The sequence below is a fragment of the Bubalus kerabau genome, chromosome 2, assembly GCF_029407905.1.
Source record: "Bubalus kerabau isolate K-KA32 ecotype Philippines breed swamp buffalo chromosome 2, PCC_UOA_SB_1v2, whole genome shotgun sequence".
Classification (NCBI taxonomy): Eukaryota; Metazoa; Chordata; class Mammalia; order Artiodactyla; family Bovidae; genus Bubalus; species Bubalus kerabau.
This window is the reverse complement of record NC_073625.1, coordinates 180,444,762-180,463,887: the sequence shown is the minus strand read 5'-3', so window position 1 is coordinate 180,463,887 and position 19,126 is coordinate 180,444,762. Positions and strand designations below refer to the sequence as shown.

Below are 19,126 nucleotides of genomic sequence, written 5' to 3'. Positions count from 1 at the left end.
GCTTTCCAGGGCAGGCTCTGAGCCTGCAGCACAGAGAATGGACTTATAAAGGAGGATTTGATTGGGGTGAGAGTGACTAGAGGGAAGGCAGGTAGGGAAGAGAAAGTGCGTGGATATGGTGCCAGATGCTAAGCTGAAGAGCCCGGGAGCCTGTGGTTCATGTTCAAGGATGAGTGGGTAAGTGTGGGTTTCCCATGTCTAGAAAGAGGCAGACAGATGGCAAGTTCTTATGGTTTCCATGGGACAGTCCTCAGAAGATGCTGGCTGACTAAAAACTGTCTGGATGGGATGATCCAGGTGGGCTTGGGAATCTATCTTTAGAAAAGTTCCAGTTGATGCTACATTTGGGAAATGCTACCAGGTACTTCTAAGGCTTGGGTAGCTACACACTGGATGATAGTTAGCACTGCACTGAATTCTAAGATGGATGGAGTGAGCAGAGGTGGGGAGAGGAGGTGAGGGCTTGGGAAGGGGTCAAGGGTTTTCAGAAAGCAGCCCTAACAGAATCATCTCCGTGTTACAGGCAGCTGCAGTTATAATCACAGAGCTATTTTTATTAAGCTTTGAGAAATTTTGAAAACAAATGAGATATGTATCCAAAATAAGAGATTGGCACACGTTAATTTCCACACAGGACAAGAGGACTGAACACAGGGACCTCAGAACACAAGTGTGAGCTCAGTCCCTGCCAAACACCCAAGAAGCTGGGAAGCAGATGCGTTCAGGACATTTAAAACTAAGTTCAGTGATCATTGGGGATTATTAAGGGTTAAATACAGGGTTATTTTAAAAGTTATTATTAAGAAAAGTTATACAGGCTTCCCTCATACCTCAGTGGGTAAAAAATCTGCCTGCAATGCAGGAAACCCAGGTTCGATTCCTGGGTCGGGAAGATCCCCTGGAGAAGAAAATGGCAACTCACTCCAACTTCTCCTATTCTTGCCTAGAAACTACCATGGACAGAGAATCCCTGGCAGGTTACAGTCCATGGAGTCACAAGAGTCGGACATGACTTAGTGACTAAACCACCACCATGGGGCTCTCATCTCATTTACTAGGGCTGTGCCTTTGCAAGACATTGCATATTTTGGCAAAATATTTGATGATCTCCTAAGGGGAAGAAGCACAGTAAAGTGGGTACAGAGTTGGTCTTCATACAGAAAGAAAGTAGGTTAATGAGTCTGTCAGCCAGGGAGGGAGTCATCAGTTTTATCTTAGTCCTTGTCCAGTTCAATCTCTTGTTTGTTTGATTGTTTTTTAAAATCATAGCCAGGTGCAAACCTAGGGATGCTTATCAAGTTGGTAGGTAACAGTTGGGAGGTATAAGTAACACCACAGAAGACAGAATCAAAATTCAGAACTATCCAACAGCTCTGAATGCTAATTTGAAATCTGCAAGACAAAATGTTAGAGGGATAAATCTAGAAGCTAGTGTTGGTTAAAACAAAAATAAAGCAGTAAGAAAAGGAGGAGACCTGACTTGCTATCTGTTTGTATGAGAAAGTTTATGTATTTACTTGATCACATGCTTAATAGGGGTGATAAAAAACTAGTAAAAAAGCTAAGCACTGCCACTAAAGCAGGAAAATACTGCCCAAAGCCTCCACCTTGAGCATTGACTGTATTAAGCACAGTAACTAATTGAATCCTCATAACCATCCCATGAGGTAGATTTCACATGTGAGGAAACAGCCTCAGAAAAATCCAGTAGCCTGTCCAGAGTCTTGGAGTTAGTGATTTGCAACATAAAGTTTTAAACTCAGGTCTGTCTGACTCTGTGGTCAAGATTAAAGTTTGGATCAGAGGAGGTAATACATGGACATGCTGTCCTCTGCACTGGTGAGAAACATCTAAAGGGACATTCTTGGTTCTAGGAACCCCATGTCAAGAAGGATATTGTCAACAAAGCAGCCGGCCCATGGAGGGTGCCAAGTCATGACCTCAGAGACACCAACTGATTTGGTGCTGGGAAAATGCAGGCAGGGACCTGTTTTTTTTTTTTTTTTTTTTCTTTTTTCTGCTGCTCAGTCATGTCTGACTCTTTGTGACCCCATGGACTGTAGCACACCAGGCTTCCCTGTCCTTTACTGTCTCCTGGAGTTTGCTCAAACTCATGTCCATTGAGACAGTGATGCCATCCAACCATCTCATCCTGTGTTGGCCCCTTCTCTTGCCCTCAATCTTTCCTAGTGTCAGGATCTTTTCCAATAAGTCGGCTCTCCACATCAGTAGCCAAAGTATTGGGGCTTCAGCATCAGCATCAGTCCTTCCAATGAATATTCAGGGTTAATTTCCTTTAAGATTGACTGGTTTGATCTCCTCACTGTCCAGGGGACTTTCAAGAGTCTTCTCCAGCACCACAGTTCAAAAGCATCAGTTCTTTGATGTTCAGTCTTCTTTATGGTCCAACTGTCACATCCAGGGAGGGACCTAGGGGTCATCACCAAGCATGACACCATCATGGCAAAGGAAAGGTGACGCTATTGTGCTTTGTGAGGATAAATGGAACCATCAGTGAGAGATCCAAGTAGGCCAGATTTGATTCAGTGTAAGAACAGCCCCCCATACTGGAACTGTCCATGCAGAGACAGGCTGCTTTGTGGAAAGAGGGGTGAGCCCTCTGCCCTCACAGACACAGATCTCAGTAAAAGATGCTGTAGAATGGAGTTCTGCTTTAGGTAAGACACTGGACTTGATTCATCCCAGAAGCACATCTAGCTCCAAGATTTCCTATAGCTCCAGCTTGCTTGACTCTGGGTGGGAGGGATTTCCCAACCGTACAGAACACAGCATCCAGTGTGCTGGGAATCACCTTGTACACCAGGGTGAAGATCAGGTATACCTGGAGGAGGGAGACAGACTGGGCATTTGGCTGCCTCTCCTGGAGGTACCTGAACAGGAGTAAATGAGGGCCTATGGGAAGAGGAGGAAAAGCCCCCAGGTGCAAAAGGTGGCTGAGTGTTCAGTGGGTGCTTATTAAATGCCAAATAAATTTAATGAGCTGGCTTCACCCGTGTGGCTGCTGTTGGCTCTAAGCCAGAGTTCTAGAAACCTGGTTAACTCTTTGAGTCCCCAGCTCCTAGGCTGTTGCCCTCAGCTTCCTGACAGGACTTCAGTGGCCCAGAGGCAGGGGGCCTTGTCTGGAAGGACATTCCTGTCTTAGTCATTGATACCCAAGAAGTAGAGAGATGTTAAACTGTTTTTCCTGAAATACCTTTCTCTATCAAGAAGTAAGTAGCCTGTGATCCACTTTTTTTCTCCTAGAGACACATATTAGGCTGTGACTGTGTTTTTAAGAACAAATCTTGAAATGTGGTAAAACCCCCAAACAGAAGGTTGAATGAAGAGCTTCCTCAGACTCGGTGCTTTTTCCCTCAGGCTTGTTGCCCACCCTGGGGCTCCCCTTCTTGGATTCTTCCTCTAACCTTGGCTGGGTACCCATGACCTCCATTCATTCATAGAAAAAGACATCCACCCATTTTCCTGGCCTTGGTCTCAAGAAGCAGGTGGAGCGAAGTGTTTCTAATGCCTGGCAAATTTGGTCTAGGAAACTGCCCATTCCTTAGCCTTTCATACCAATAGCTTCAGCTGTCACTCACGTGTCCCCCACATCCACCACTCCACATCCAGTCTTGCAGCTCTGTTTCTATTCTGAGTCTTCAGACTCACTTCTAGGCACCCGTATGTTTCGTCCATGCATTCAAAGTCTAAAACCACGTGTGCAAACTTCCTGGACAATCAAGTTTCCTTCCCAAAGTGCATCATGTAGTTAATAGTACCACTTGATTCTGGAAGTCTTGACATTAATTCAGATTCTTCTGGTCCTTCCTTCATTCCTCATCTTTAATTGCTCACCAAGTGCTGTCAGTTTTTCCTTTGAAATTTCTCTTGCTTTTTCTGCTGTTGTCACTATGAGGCTCTGGCTAAAAACTGTTATCTTGCACCTTAATTACTGCAACAACCTCAGAACTCTTTTCTCAGCCTCCAGCCCCATCCTCATAACAATGCATGGGAGTGGTGAGGGCTGCCAGCCAAATGAACTCCCCGATGTCTTGTTCTCAGCACATCCCTCCCCTGCTGCTGGCACATTTGTCAGCTCTGTGTGTCCACTGGCAGCAATCGGATGCCTTTGATGGTAGTCAAGGCCTTCCCACTAGTGTATCCAGTGTTCCACCTTGGACCCCACTTCCTTCCACACTCAAGCTGGCCACACTCTCCTCACCCATGCAATGGCAGGTATCACTCTGAGCTATGCCTTGGGACACTCCAAGCTTGTCCCTCATCAGTGAAGGACCATGTGACCTGTCCTTTTTGGTCTCTAACTTTGAGACTGGCATCCACAGTCTTCTGCCTTTTCTGGTTTCTGCTACGCTTATAGCTCATTTCCAGTTGCGGGCTCCTGACTCTAGACTCTCCAGCACTGCTCCCCAGTTCATGTCTCAGTGAACTGAGAGCTCCAGGAGCTTTGTTTTCCCTGTGGCTCCTATGGTCCCTGGCACAGTTGGGTGACGGGTTACCACTGAGAGAATGAGGAGTGATCAACATCCCGAGGCAGAGGACTGGCTGAGGTCCCTCCCAGGAACCCCTAAACAGCTTCCCTCTTGTGCTTAGATATCTGGACTAAATTTAGGTGAATTACGAGTATGGCAAAGTCTGCCTTGGCTCCAGAGTGGGAAAGGAGGGGCAGCCTTTCACCTTCCCCATGGCTCCATCAGATCTGCTGGGACACAAGGTGTCAAAGACTGAAAACAGCCTAATTAATACACTAGCTTTCTGGACCCTGCTGTGAGATTCCAGGAATCTTCCCTCAGCAGGAAGGCACTGGGCTCTTCCTGGCACCCTTGAAGCCTCTGTCATGGGACCCACAAAATGTTCATGGTACCATTTTTGTACTTTCTGAATGTGCAAGAGGACTGGATGGCAGCATTCCATCTTCTCCTTCCACTGTTAATACCCAAATGTTACTGCCTGTTTAGAACTGGCCCTTTCCCAGCCTATGCTCTCCTGTCCTGGGACCCTGGCACTTGCAAACTTGTCAAGCTGACTTTTTAGATACACCCCACAATCTGCCAGCATCCCCCAAATTTGTCCCAGCCTCTTCCCTTTTGAGAGCATCCTGATCTCCTGATCCAGAGTCTCCAGCCATAGCCAGCAGTTTCCTATGCTTCACGGACTGCTCCGTACCACGTAGGAAGGCTCTGGATAGTGGCTGAGTCATTTTTTCCCAAACTTAATATCTTTAAAGCCTTGGTTCATGTTTAAGATTTTGCAGATCTCTTGGGACTATGGTCCTTTAAAGCTATAGCCATCCAGGCTGTGACCCTAGTCATAGCTTAAATGAATTTTGAGAGCAAAGAACAAACATATCTGCAAATCATACCTTCAATAGAAATTAGAAAGCTAGAAAATGATAAAATTGAAGAGATTTCCTCTCTCTCTTGGCACCATCAATCAGTTTAGATCTGTGCATACCATTTTTGTGCCAAAGGTATATAACCTATGTTAAAAATAATGAAAATAACCAGAAACTATAAAATACTATAAATATTGCAATATTAACACTAATAATAATGAGAAGCATTGAACGGAGCATTATAAAATGTCTTACATTATAGAGCTATATTACATCTGATATTATTGTAACTGCCGTTAATAATATTTCCCCAACACTCACAATCTGAGAACATTTTCTGAGCCCTGTCTCCAAATGTTTGGCTGTGCCCGACTCCGCAGCTGACGTGAATTCCTTGTTCACTGTCTGGTGATTCATTGCACTAAATACCATTTCCCTGATAATTAAAAACTGCTCACTGGCAAGTGGGAGCAGGAACAGGCTGATGCAGGATTTATGCAGAAACACAAAATGAGCCAAAAGACAAATGACCTGTTCTGCGTAGCTGAAGGCATTTTTTTCCCCACGTCTCCTTCTGGGACTAGAAAAAGGGTAGTTGTGATGCGGGAGAGAGATCTGGTGAGATGTGTCATCCAGGGATAAGATGGATGCAGGGAGAGCCTTTAGAGCACATGTTCAGCCAAATGGTTCTCCAGACTTAGGAATAGAGACCGCCTCAGCAGAAGAGTCCAGCCAGGGCCATTCCTAAGCTGACTGTATCAGACCCTTGTCATTGCAAAAGAACTGGGTTTGAATCGATTTTAGACTTCTGATTTCAGTTTTCCTGCCTCAGTCTAATAACGTACCCTCAGTTTCAGGGAAAACAAAGACCGATTCCTACCCTGCATAGGTGCAGGATGTTCTAAACTGACATTATATCAGCTCTCCTAGGCTGCGTGCTCTCCTCAGTTTCTTGTGAAAGACTTTGGTGATGACCAAAGCCCATGCCTGGCCCAGAGCAGCAGTTGAGACATTGTGTGCATGCACGCATATACACACATTCATACATGGATATACATTTGTTTGCTTACACACACACCCCATATATACACGTACTCATATACATGCATACACACACACACACACACACACACACACACACACCCCTTAATTCCACATGCCAGTGAGGTAGCACACCTGCTCATGAATAAACCGGACAGTGATTAGAAGATGAACTTTCTCCCATGAAGATACATTTGCCCGGACGTCATTGGCCTGAATGAATCCTGGCACCATTAAGAGATGAAACTCTCCCTTCTGGGAATAGTTCCTTCCCAGAACTGATCAGGGCCAATATCTGTGGAGCTCATTAACTCAGAATCCTCTCTCATTCATCCTTACATATGTCTTTACTTGCAAACCATTCATTACAGCGCATTCTAGATTGTTTAATTAGTTTTCGTGGAAGAGTTCCTGTAGGACAGCTTAGCACACATCATTTAAAAGCCCTTAATCCAAAATAACAAGGTGGTATTTTTAAAGTAACTAATATAACCTTAACACTGCCCACCCCCACCACCCCAGCTTCCTACCTCCCCATACACTTCCTAGAACAATTTACTGATAGTAATCATGAGTGTTTCAGCTTGTGAGCCCTTCCTGTACACCCGGCACCATGCTAGATATGTCACTTGCAATGTGGTCTTTAATATTACAGCTGCCCCGGGAGGAAAGTGTTTCTCCTCCTTCGGCAGAAGAAAAAAATAATAGAAGAGATGTATGTGGTCTTGCTGCAAAATGCCCAGCTAGTGAGAGGCTTCAGAGTTCTGACCTTACCTTGGGATCCCCGCCTCTGGCCTGTCAGCCTTCTCTCATCTCAGTCCAGAACTGGGGAGAAGTCACAGGTTGTCGACACTGGCCTGCCACCAGTTTAGCATTTTGAGTGGGTCTTTTGCTGTGGCCTTGTCTCCAGTGCTCAGCCCTCCAGCACACAGGGGCCAACTTCCGCCTAAAGCATCTGTGTTTCTTCACCTAAGCGCCTCTCTGGCCCTGGACCCTTCCAGCCCACCTGAACAGCAGGCAGAGCAGGCCCCAACCAATGACTGACGGGAGTCGTGTGGTGCCACTCCAGCTCACGCCACCCTAGCTGACTCTGAAGCTTGTGATCTCAGAGGTTCCTTGGGGGGGAGAGTTAAGCCTGTGTCAGTTACCCACAGCCCATGGCGGTAAGCACCTTGAAGGCACGTTTTTCTTAGGCTGCCTTTCCATCCTACCTTACTGCCCGCTGACCTGCAGGCACTTCTTGGGATCACCTCCCAGATAATCCCAGTAGGGATCACCACCTACTTGCTTTCACGTCTTATCTTAAGTTGTTGCTTCTGAAGAAATCTGAAGTGAGACTGCCTGAACATGCTGGTCAGGGTTGTTAGACGTCCATGTGGTTTGCTCGTTCTTGCTCTTTACTTGTTCTGGAGAAAGGAGAAAGAGATGAGCCTCTAGTTCTATTTTTCCCTTTGTCCACTGCTATTAAAGTAAAATTTCCATTCCTTCTCCACCCCTGCCCCAGGGATTAAGACATTCTATCATAAAGATGAGGATTTTCTTTGTTCAAAGTTCAATCAGTAGATTCCAGGGTCAACATTGTCATCCCCAGGTTTTCAAAGAGCATTTTAGATTGATATCTAGCACACTTGGAGTGCTTTTATTTCATGACTGGGAATAATCCAAATTTCAGAAAAAGTAATTCCTCTGGGCGGGGCACCTGGCTTTAAAAACATTTCCGCTTTGAGTTCTTGGCTGCATCTTCCTTCTCCATCTGGATTAAACTCTGGCCTGACCTGGTGACTAGGGCAACATTCATTTGGGGTCACCGTAGAGCCACCAGAACTTTTTGGATGGGAAATGTCATTATGTGATAATTTATAATATATAAATTATCATTATATATGTATATATATTTATACACATATAAATTGTGTTTTCAAGGCTGGGAGTTGCTGAGAAGGAGCTGCAGTGGGGAGTGTGTGCTGAGAGGGCAAAGCTCAGGGAACCTAAGGTTACCTTAGCCGCAGCCACGGCACGAGGGCTTTTCCCCACCTGCCTGCCCTGATGACCTGCCTCTTTTAGGAACCAGACAACAGCAGCGGAAAGGGAAAATGACTGCTCTTCACAAGGCTGCCATGCCAGACTGTCCTGTTCAGCCTTTGAAGCCCACCTCCCATCTCACCACCCCCAGGAAATCCCTTCCCCTGCTTGCCTAATGACACGTCCAACACGGTGAAAAATGGCGTTGTGATGAATCCATTTGTTTCTTGGGTTCCATTTCCTGTTTTTGTCCCCTCTCTTCCACTTTTCGAATGTATTTTTTCTGCAATGACAATTCTCTATTTTGTCCCCATGCGCACCTATTTATCTTGCCACTGTAAACGTCAGTGACAAAGTCCATATTCCTTTATGTATTTCTCATTCACCATTTTATTCACTTTTCATACTTCACTGTGTCTGAAGGCATGGGGGTTCAATTACCATTTCTTCTTTCATTCCACCTCATTTATTCTGTGTAGACTTTACAATTTTCTCTCTCAGTATTTTCTATGCTCTTCTCTTCACGTTTTCTGTTCTGGTTACTGGCTTGGCACTCCTATCTTGAGGTTTTTCTAATAGCCATTTCTTTTTTTGTTTTTAATCCATCCTCATACCTCTTCCAGCCCTGGACACTGCTGTCAGTTATAACCTTAACGGTGGCCTCCACTCAGGAAAGTTGTCAAGTTGATAAATATTGATATCTGCCCTGCCATTTTACCACCACTTTTCTGCTAATGCATTTGGTTGGCATCAATCAGCTTCTTTGCCTTCTCTGAGCTCCTGCTGTGGGAACTGGTCCCGATCTGTCACTTATAAGTAATCTGCTCCACATTTCATCAAGAGCTCAAACACAGAAAATATGGAGGAGAGGTAGAGGACAGAGAGCCAGGCTAGCATGGCCCAGAGGGAAGGGAGACAGGGAGGTCCAACAAGGAAAAGTGAGGCAGCTGGACGTGTAGGAGAGGTGCCCCCAACCCAGCCAGACCATTACTGCTGGGGACACCAGCCAGTGCTTAATGTGTCCTCTTTGGGATGTTAACCCTGCTTATCTCCTCCAAAAAGGCTCCCCAGGGATGAAGATCTACATTGACCCCTTCACTTACGAGGACCCCAACGAAGCTGTCCGGGAATTTGCGAAGGAGATTGATGTCTCTTTTGTGAAAATCGAAGAGGTCATCGGAGCAGGTATGGCTCTTCTTCCCTTCCCTCCTTTCTGCCCTCTTGGTGTCTAGACATCCTCTTTCACCATTCTGGGTGATGTCTATCATCTTTCTCCCCCAAAGGTGCATCTAAGCCATCTACAATGTGTGTCTAAGGATCTTCTGGGACCTTGTTCATGGTGTCCAAGCTTATTTGGTGTTGCAGAGAAGTCAACTCTGGCTTTAAAAGATTCAGAAATAGCTCTGGAAATGGAACACCAAATGCAAATAAAGACAGAGAAATAGGGTGATAAGTTGAGAAATGCACATCTCTTTTTAGAAGCTGAACTTAGAATCCCAAGCACTGATTCCAATATCTCCATGGCTTTGGGGCAAAGTTTATTCCCACACTTCCAGTTTTCCTTTTCTGATATACATGGATTTGGAGACAGACTATGATGAACTAAAGAAGGACCACTATTTCTAGAAGAAAACTCACCCATATCCATATTTTCTACAAAAGATCCATGATATGGATGATAATATAAGACAGACTTCCCTCCCAAGAAATGCATGTTCTCATCTACATTGGAATACAAGCCCAGCCCAGCAGAGAATAACTGTCTGAGATGGTATCAGGACACTCTACCTAAAGGCTGGTCTAGCATTTTCATCTTCCTTTAATAGATCAATAGTTGAGTCAGTTGGATAATGGATCCAGCCTTATTGATATAAATGAGGAAAATATCCCCAAATATCATTCCTTTGGAAATAATCTCTTTAGTGCCCCCTCTGTGGTCTTTTCTGAATCTTCTTAAAATATATGTTTGCTTTGTGTCCTCTTTCCTACTTTTGGTTCCTTATGCAACATTATTTGTCTTCTCTTCTTCTTTAAATTGGATTAGACATTGTTCGGGCTCTCTTCACTCGTATGCTGTGTACTCCCAAAGCTCCTATGTCTGGAAGTGCTTTTTTTTTCATATCAATATTTGGAGAGCTATGGGGTTGCCTCTTCCAATATTTTAAGCTCCATAAAATATGTTTAGTCAAAGTCTTCCAGACAGCCACTCCATATATTATCTTTAGGGGGAAACTCACCCTCCTCCCATTCACTGCCTCTCTTAATGCGCTGAGGGGTCAAAAAGCCATCTGTGAAATTGGAAGTTGCATTTGAAAGCTTGCCCCATTAAGTCACATTCTCCTGCTCTGATTTCCCTCTTAAAGAGCTCCAACCTCATGGGATCCCTGTGGTGGGTGCTGGACCCTCCCTATAGGACTCATGACCCTCTTTCTACCAACCTCTCACGTGTTCCAGCCAGCTGACCATAATCTGATCTACATCAGTCTATACGTATTTCCCATTGATTTTCATTAAATATGTTACTGAACCACGACTTTAACTTCCGTGCAGATAATTTTCTCTTCCCCCTTAGATACCGACAGACCTAAGGATCATGCCTTAGAAGGCTGGATCCCAGATAAGCTGGATGACTTGAAGGGACTCAGATTTCTCCAGTAAACTTGAAAGTGAAAGCTTTGATCTCGTACCTGCTCCTCTGTGTTGTTCATTATTGTTATGTCATGTGAAAATGGAGCTAGTGATTTTAATGTTGTTATTTATGTTGAGTGCTTAGCGCAATGCATTCTGGACTGCATTTCATCCCAGAGAGCCCATATCAGCCCCCCTCCCATCTTTGTCAGGGGAGGAGTAAAGAGCCTTCTCACTTTATGACCCTGTTGGGGAGGTGCAGCTTGGAGTGAGCTCACCAACTGCTGGATGCCTATAAAGGGACAATCCATGGCCCACCTTCACCTTCTATCTCTGGGTAGCCTTTGCTGATGCTGTCATGTTTGTGCATTCTGCTCAGAGAAGACGTAGTCCCTGCCATGGCTTACCTGGTCCTGGGGAGGGATGGATACATGGAGCAGTATAGAAGATGCCCAGTAGCTTGGGATAGTCTTCTGTCCAGTTGCTGCTGACTGCCTTCTACCTGATAGCCATCTGCTTGCAATTCATTAATCGCACAGCTCATCCCTGTGGATGTGAATTCACTATGTGGAACTTGATGCAGTTTCATCAGGAGACACTCCTGGCTGGAGTCAGTCTCTCTCTGTCCTCTGATTCTTCCTCTCTGTCACCACTCCTGCTTTTCCCACTCCTAGCCTCACTGAGCTTGACTTCACTTTATGCTAAAAAGCTTGTGTGAGTTGAGTTTTTTTAAAAAAGAATTTTGTAAGGTAACATTTGTAGTGTAGTTGGTAGTATTTCTCTTAGCCACCTGGCAGATTCAGCTCAGGGGACCAAATCTGGGTTCCAAAATGGTAATACAACATGAGAAGAATCAGAAGTCCTTTCCCCTTCCTTCATTCTGTTCCTTTCTCCTTCCCTCAACATGGTCTTATTAAATACTTTTTGCTTGTGGATGTTGAGTCCCAGAGATGAACAGATACTCTCCTGCCCTGACAGTCTTGTTGAGAAACAGGCCAGTAACATGTTCACTGTTTCACACATCCCACAACACAAGCAAATGTGAAGTTTGGGGCCAACAGAGAGCAGCGTCCAGCTCCTGGTTCTGGGAGTGAATGGGGAGATCAGGAGGACTTTGCAAAGAAGGTCACCTTTGGCCTGAGCTTTTAAGGTTGAAAACTAGTAGGAAAAGTAAGTTTGGAGGAAACGCATGAGAGAACGAGACAGAAGAGGAAAATTAAATAACTTAAGGAGGGAAATGACCATGGCCTGGCAGCAGTGGTGTGCTGAGCCAGTTTGTGCTACTTCGCAGGAGCCAATTGTGTGCATCATTTTGCAGCCCTGTGTTTGGTGACATCTTGGTAGTCTGACATCAGCCATAGGAGAAGTATTTACACCATGATAATTGGCAAATGGTATAAATCAAAGGTTTTGTTTCTTCACTTCCTGGAGAGCTGATAGTTTAGCATACCCCAGGCCTTCCAGAATGTGCAAGATAATTTCAAAGAGGTTGCAGAGGAACTGGCCCATTTCTGCTGCATATAGATCCAGAGGGGAGGGCTGTGTTTGTTGCAGGAGGGATTAAATAGAGAATTCAAAAAGATCCTCATTCATTAAACATTGATTCCGTGCCTGAAACTGTGCTGGATGCTGAAAAGCACATTGAGTACCTCATAATCCCAGCTGATGTGTTGACACAAAGTCCTGCTCTGCAGGAGGAGGGGATGGGACTGAGAGGTAAGACAGGGGTCAGAGAACACGAAGCCCTGGAGGCAGGATGAGGAGAGGCTTGATGGCCAAAGGAAGAATGCAGGAAAGAGGCACCTGGGGGGCCTCTAAGAACTTTGGGCTGCTGGATGGGCTGATGCTCTGTGTGGCACACTCTGAGAACAAGGCTGAGAGAAGGCTCCTACAGAGGGGATCCCTGAGGGTAGGTGACTTAATTAAGCATTAAGTCTGGAATCTAGCAATCAGGATGTTGGGTATGAATTGTATCCTATATAAAACAGTGAGTGAGTAGTCTCGGAGCAGGGTAGGCAGTAGAAATGAAGTGGGAGAAGAACCTGATGAACCTGTGTTGATTGAACTTGAAAGGGTGATGGGAAAGGTTTGTAAGAATTCAGAGGCACATAGACCAGTTATGGGGCTGGGAAACATGGAGGAGGTTTGAGGTGGTCAATGCTGGAATCAAGTGTGGTAAGGAAGGCTGCCTTGCAGCAAGTAAACCAACCTAAACCAGAAAGTACCCAGACACGGTGAATGGAGGGGCCAGTGGGCTTGATGGCTGGAGCTGACAGGGAGACATGGCTTGGAGGTTGTGGCCAGAAGTGATGGCCATCAGGTTAAACACCTTAAAGGGAAAAGGGGGCTGTGTGGCCACCCAAGGTGTGGGGACTGGTGGTTGTGCTTGCCAGTAAAGGCCAATGGAATACAATCTAAAAACTTTGGGGTTGAAGAATTGCACCAACCTCCAAAGATTCTTCTACCATTGTTGAGGATAATGAACAAAGGAATCAAAATAACTGTGAGCCAGATGTGACACCAACCAAGAGGACTGAATTACACTTGACCCTTGAACAACACAGGGGTTAGGGGCACAGACCTCTCTGTATGGTTGAAAATTGATGTGTATAACTCGACAGCCAGCCCTCTGTATCCATGAGTCCACATCCCTGGACTCAACCAACCATAGATTGTGTAGTATTATAGTACCTATTTATTGAAAGAAGTCTCCGTACTAGTGAACCTATGCAATTCAAACTCTTGATGTTTATCAAGAGTCAACTATATAATTAGTCATTTATCATTATGTAATGTTTGCTTTGTTGTTGTTTAGCCATTCAATTGTCTCCAGCTCTTTTGTGACCCTGTGGATTATAGTCTGCCAGGTTCCTCTGTCTATGGGATTTCCCAGGCAAGAATACTAGAGTGGGTTGCCATTTCCTTCTCCAGGAGATCTTCCCAACTCAGGGGTCCAACCTGTGTCTCCTGCATTGGCAGGAGGATTCTTTACCATTGAACCACCAGGGAAGTCCCAATATTTGTTTACTGCCCCTCTTTTATCACCATGCTCAAAGTTCCATGGGAGTGATGAAACTTGAGCACTTCTGTTAGTCCCGTGCCTGGCCTGCTGTGGCACTAAGGTGCTCAGTTAAAAATGTCCTTAGAAGAAAATCATAATAGGGATAAGACTTTGAAGAACTGGGTATAGTTTGGGAGTATGCAGAGAAACCAGAAAGAGGTCACACGAGATTGTGAGTCATTCGGTGCTCTGAAAGGAGCCTATCGGAATGAGGAAGACTGATCCTTCCTCTTTTCCTTGCAGTGATGGGAATTATTGAAGTCCTTTTAGAGAGGGCATCTGCTGTCTTTGGAGAGAGTTAACTCTTTGAAACCATGAATCTGACTCACAGGAATCACTCACAGGTCAGCTTCAATTGACCTCTGGAGTTCTGATCCATTGCTTGATTCTGATCAGTTTGAGCTGTAGACAAGCCCAGAGCATAAACTAAGGCTTCCATGTATACTTGGGCCCTAAAGCATGAATGGTGTTCCTGGGTTGTACAGTGTGCAACCTGCATAACTGTATGTAGCAGCCCTGAGCACAACAATGAAAATATAGGTAAAGGTGTCACCAGAAGGGATCATCGAAGGGGAGACATGCCCATTGTATTTTAATTAATACCCGCCCCCCCCACTTACTCCAGCAGATGCTGACCCAGCATTTCCACAGATGGCTTAGGTGAGAGGGCTGGATAAGGAGAGTTGGGGAGAGGGAGTCTGTGGTGTATACGGATAGGATGGGGCCAGCAAAGAAGACCCATCTCTTCTCTTTGAGGAAGAGAATGGTTTCTTGGTGATGATTTGGTAGAAAATACCAATACTGGATAGGAGTTACAGCAGGAAGGGTTTCCAGATTACAGTTCGGTCGCTCAGTCCTGTCTGACTCTTTGCGACCCCATGGACTGCAGGATGCCAGGCTTCCCTGTCCATCAACAACTCCCAGAGCTTACTCAAACTCATATCCATTGAATCAGTGATGCCATCCAACCATCTCATCCTCTGTCATCCCCTTCTCCTCCCGTCTTCAGTCTTTCCCAGCATCAGGGTCTTTTCCAATGAGTCAGTCCTTCCAATCAGGTGGCCAAAGTATTGGAGCTTCAGCTTAAGCATCAATCCTTCTAATGAATATTCTGGACTGATTTCCTATAGGATTGACGGGTTGGATTCCCTTGCAGTCCAAGGGACTCTTAAGAGTCTTCTCCAACACTACAGTTCAATCTTCAGTGCTCAGCTTTCTTTATAGTCCAACTCTCACATCCATACATGACTACTGGAAAAACCATAGCTTTGACTATAAGGTTTCTAGAGGAGCAAAATAAATAGATGTTGTCAGTAATTATAATTAATATAGCTGGCATGCGCTGAACACTTACCATGTGCATGCTTCATTCAGCCCTCATAATGACCCTGTTAGCCCTGTGAGTTAGTGTGTGTGTGTGTGTGTGTGTGTGCGCGCGCGCGCGCACACATGCACACAAGCACTCATGCATTTGCATATGCATTTGTAAACTGGTAAGGATGGTGGCTCATACATTAAAGAATCTGCCTACAATGCAGGAGACCCAGGTTTGATCCTTGGGTTGGGAAGATCCCCTGGAGAAGGGAATGGCTACCCATGCCAATATTATTGCCTGAAGAATTCCATGGACAGAGGATCCTGGCGGGCTACAGTCCATGGGATTGCAAAGTAGGACACGACTTGAGCAACTAACACTTTCACTTCTCTTTTCAAGGCTATCAATATTCAGTGAACAATTTGTCAAAGGCCAAGTTACTGGTTGAGTTAATAGTAGGGCAAAAATTGAAACCCAGATACGAATGACCTTAATCCAGTGAATGTAACTCCCACACACTACCTTCCACTTTTGTCACTGTCCTGGAAAACAGCAGCTAAGTATACAGAGACATTGCTTCTGATGTCAAACTCTTATCTAGCAGTTTGGAATACCCAAGCCACTTGACTGGGAATGGCAGTACTGTCCTAGAATTCAGTGTGCCCATATGGTGATGCCACAAAGATGCCCCTCATTCCCTGGGAAGAGCATGTTCTTCCTAGAATACCTTTGTCCTGTTCTCTGGTCCTCCTATTTTAATATAATCAGTTATTGACTTAAGAAGGCTAACATTGAGTGCCACAATATTTAGCATTTTTAGTTGTATGTGCTTGCTTATGTTAAGTACTTCCCTGGTGGTTCAGATGATAAATGGTCTGCCTGCAATGCAGGAGACCTGGGTTCAATCTAAAAATAATGATATCTAGGTATATGGTTGTATAAATGACTATAAGAAGCTATGAGAAAAGAGAAAACTAGATTTGCTCTCACCATTTAGGTATTAAGTATTGTGGGCATCATGGCTACTAATTAGAGTCATCTAATTTGCCAACTCCAGTAGCCTAGTAATGGGTACCTAGGGAACTCTGCAGAGAAGTGGGATTGTGATCAATTAGTAATGTCTGTCCTGAGTATAGCATCAGGAAGTGGTGGGATGCCTGCCATGATTTTACTATCCCTAGTTTAGCCATACCTATCTTACACAGGCTAGTGTCTTAAAACTCGCTATAAATCATATTTTTAAACCTAGTTTAAATGAATTCTTTAAAACTTTCTTTTCTGGTGAAAGCTTGAATTAGTTACACGAAGCTCTACTTCCCTTTTTCCCTCCCTGAGGCAGTCTGTGACTTCAAAATGCTAAAGAAAAGAGTGCAATTGTGTGTGGATCCGAGAAGCACATAGCCAACAGCTAGTACTTGAAATACCTGCTGGCAGGTTGGATGTTTCATTTCCAAAAATTGAAAATTCTTTCCTTCTGATTTTATATATAATAGTTGAGGCAGTTAATGCTGCTAAACCATTTTTTTCTCTTTTCCTCATTTTGTCAAGGAATATAAGGAAGAGGACCTGGCAAGGAGCTGAAATTTGTAGGGAATCATTTCAGCAGCTGTCTGGGAGGGCAGTGACAGGAACTAGCAAAATGACCCTCAGCAGACAGCTTTGAGGGCTGCAGTTCTCCAACTAGAGCCAGGCGTCAGAATCAGCTGGAGGCAAGTTAACACCCAAGTCACTGGGCCCTGCCTACTGAGCTTCTGATCTGGGTGGGTAGAGGTTGGGCTCCAAAGCTGCTTTTTCTAATAGGTTTCCAGGTGATGCTGGTGCTGGTGGGCAGGAACCACATTTTGAGAACCACTGCTAAGAGCCACTGGCACTAAACTGGCCTGAAGCTGAAGTTGGGTCCTAGCCAAGAGGAGATTTGGTTCTAGGAGAGGATCCAAGGTCAGCTGCAAAGACCTGTGCCCATCAAAGTTCAGCCAGACCAAAATTAGGTTGGCTGCCGTTACTGTCAGTCAAGGAACTGCATAGAAAGAACTAACCATAACCACTACTCAGTCATTTCCTATAAGTATCTATTTTAAATATAATTCTGTGAACTTCCCTGGCAGTCCAGTGACTAGGACTTAGCACTTTTATTGCCATGACCCAGGTTCAATCCCTGGTTGGGGAACTAAGATCCCTCAAGCCACACAGAATGGCCAAAATTAAAATTATATGTATATCTATGTGTGTGTATATATATAGGCTTCCCTGGTGGCTCAGTGGTAAAGAATCCACTTGCCAATGCAGGAGACGTGGTTTCTATCTCTGGGTCCAGAAGACCCCCTGGAGAAGGAAATGGCAACCCACTCCAGTGTTCTTGCCTGGGAAATCCCATGGACAGAGGAGCCTGGTGGGCTACAGTCCATGGGGCCGCAAAGAGTCTGACATGACTTAGTGGCTAAACAACAATGTGTGTGTGTGTGTGTGTGTGTGTGTGTGTGTGTGTTTATGTATAGTATGTGTGTGTGTGTGTGTGTGTATATATATATATATATATGTATATATAATGCTAATACTGAATTTGTTGAAAATAGATTTTAGGGGTTAAGAATTTTTCTTAAAAATATGGAAAATGGATGGCTATGATTTGGAGCTCGTGTGAAAGGAAGCTTTTTAGAGTTCTTGTGATGTGTCTGTGTGCTCAGTCGTGTCTAGAATTCAGATCATGGCAAGTCAAAGCACCACAAGCCTCAAGTTCTGGCCCTAATGGCAGGAAAGGTGTCCAAAAATAGTCCCCTGAACATAGTACATGAACCTGAGGTCAAAGACTACAGGTGACAGCAGTCAGGTTGTAAGTGATGGATGGCCTTAATTTTCTGTTTATTACTAAAATGGTGCATCAACTCCAGTTCCCTATGAGCCTGTGGGGGTGCTAGAAGGGCCAGAACCCGCAGACTTTAGTGCACAGGGCTTACCTGGAGACACTGTCCATGCCCAGATACCTGGCAGGGGGACTTCTCACGACCCTTGGCACCCTACTTGTCTTGGCTGCAGAAACCCTTCTCTCTTCCATTCTCCACTCCCCACCCCTGGTTTGTCTTTTTAAAATCACCACCCTGCTGTATCTTCAATAGTCTGGAGTTTGCAATGCACTTTCTTATAGACCCCACACCTGGGAAGGCCCCACAGTTAATCAGTTCTTTTTGTCCAACAGAGCTGAGAAATCTGAGGCTGAACCAGGGAAGCACCCTGCCTGAAGTCCAGGGGTGGTGCCAGGATGAGGGGGTGGGGAGGTGGTGTAGACTCAGGTTTCTTTCTCCAGAGTTTCTCCTTTTGGCCAGAGTTTGCCCCAACTGCTCTGGGGGCCACTGAATTACATGGTGGAGGACAGCCTCTGAGTGAGAACTATGAAGTGACTTCCTTTGCAGTTGGTGGTTTGAAAACCTCTGGGCTTGGAGAATATGAAGTCATTCCTTTGTCAGATACCAGAAAGGAGCTATTTTTACAGAATCACAATCCTTTAAGTCACTGCTTTCCAGTGATTATGGAGCAGATTTTCCAAGAGCGTATAACACTGCTATGTGGTAACCATACAGAACCCATCTCTCCCTATCCAAGGAGAGCACTTTTTTAAAAACACTTTTTTTTTTTTTAGAGAAGTTTTAGGTTCACAGAAAAATAGAGTGGAAGGTACAGCGATGTCTCATATAACCCCTGCCTGACACAT

The 19,126-nt window shown here is 44.9% G+C and overlaps 1 protein-coding gene across 1 annotated transcript in view; it reads left to right on the top strand.

Moving 5' to 3' along the window:
• EPHB1 (EPH receptor B1) overlaps window positions 1-19,126 on the top strand; it is a 462,131-nt gene that overhangs the window by 373,067 nt on the left and 69,938 nt on the right. The window contains exon 10 of the mRNA XM_055569620.1: window positions 9,479-9,601. Within this exon, the coding sequence (XP_055425595.1) occupies window positions 9,479-9,601 (123 nt within the window). The remainder of the gene's footprint in view (window positions 1-9,478; window positions 9,602-19,126) is intronic.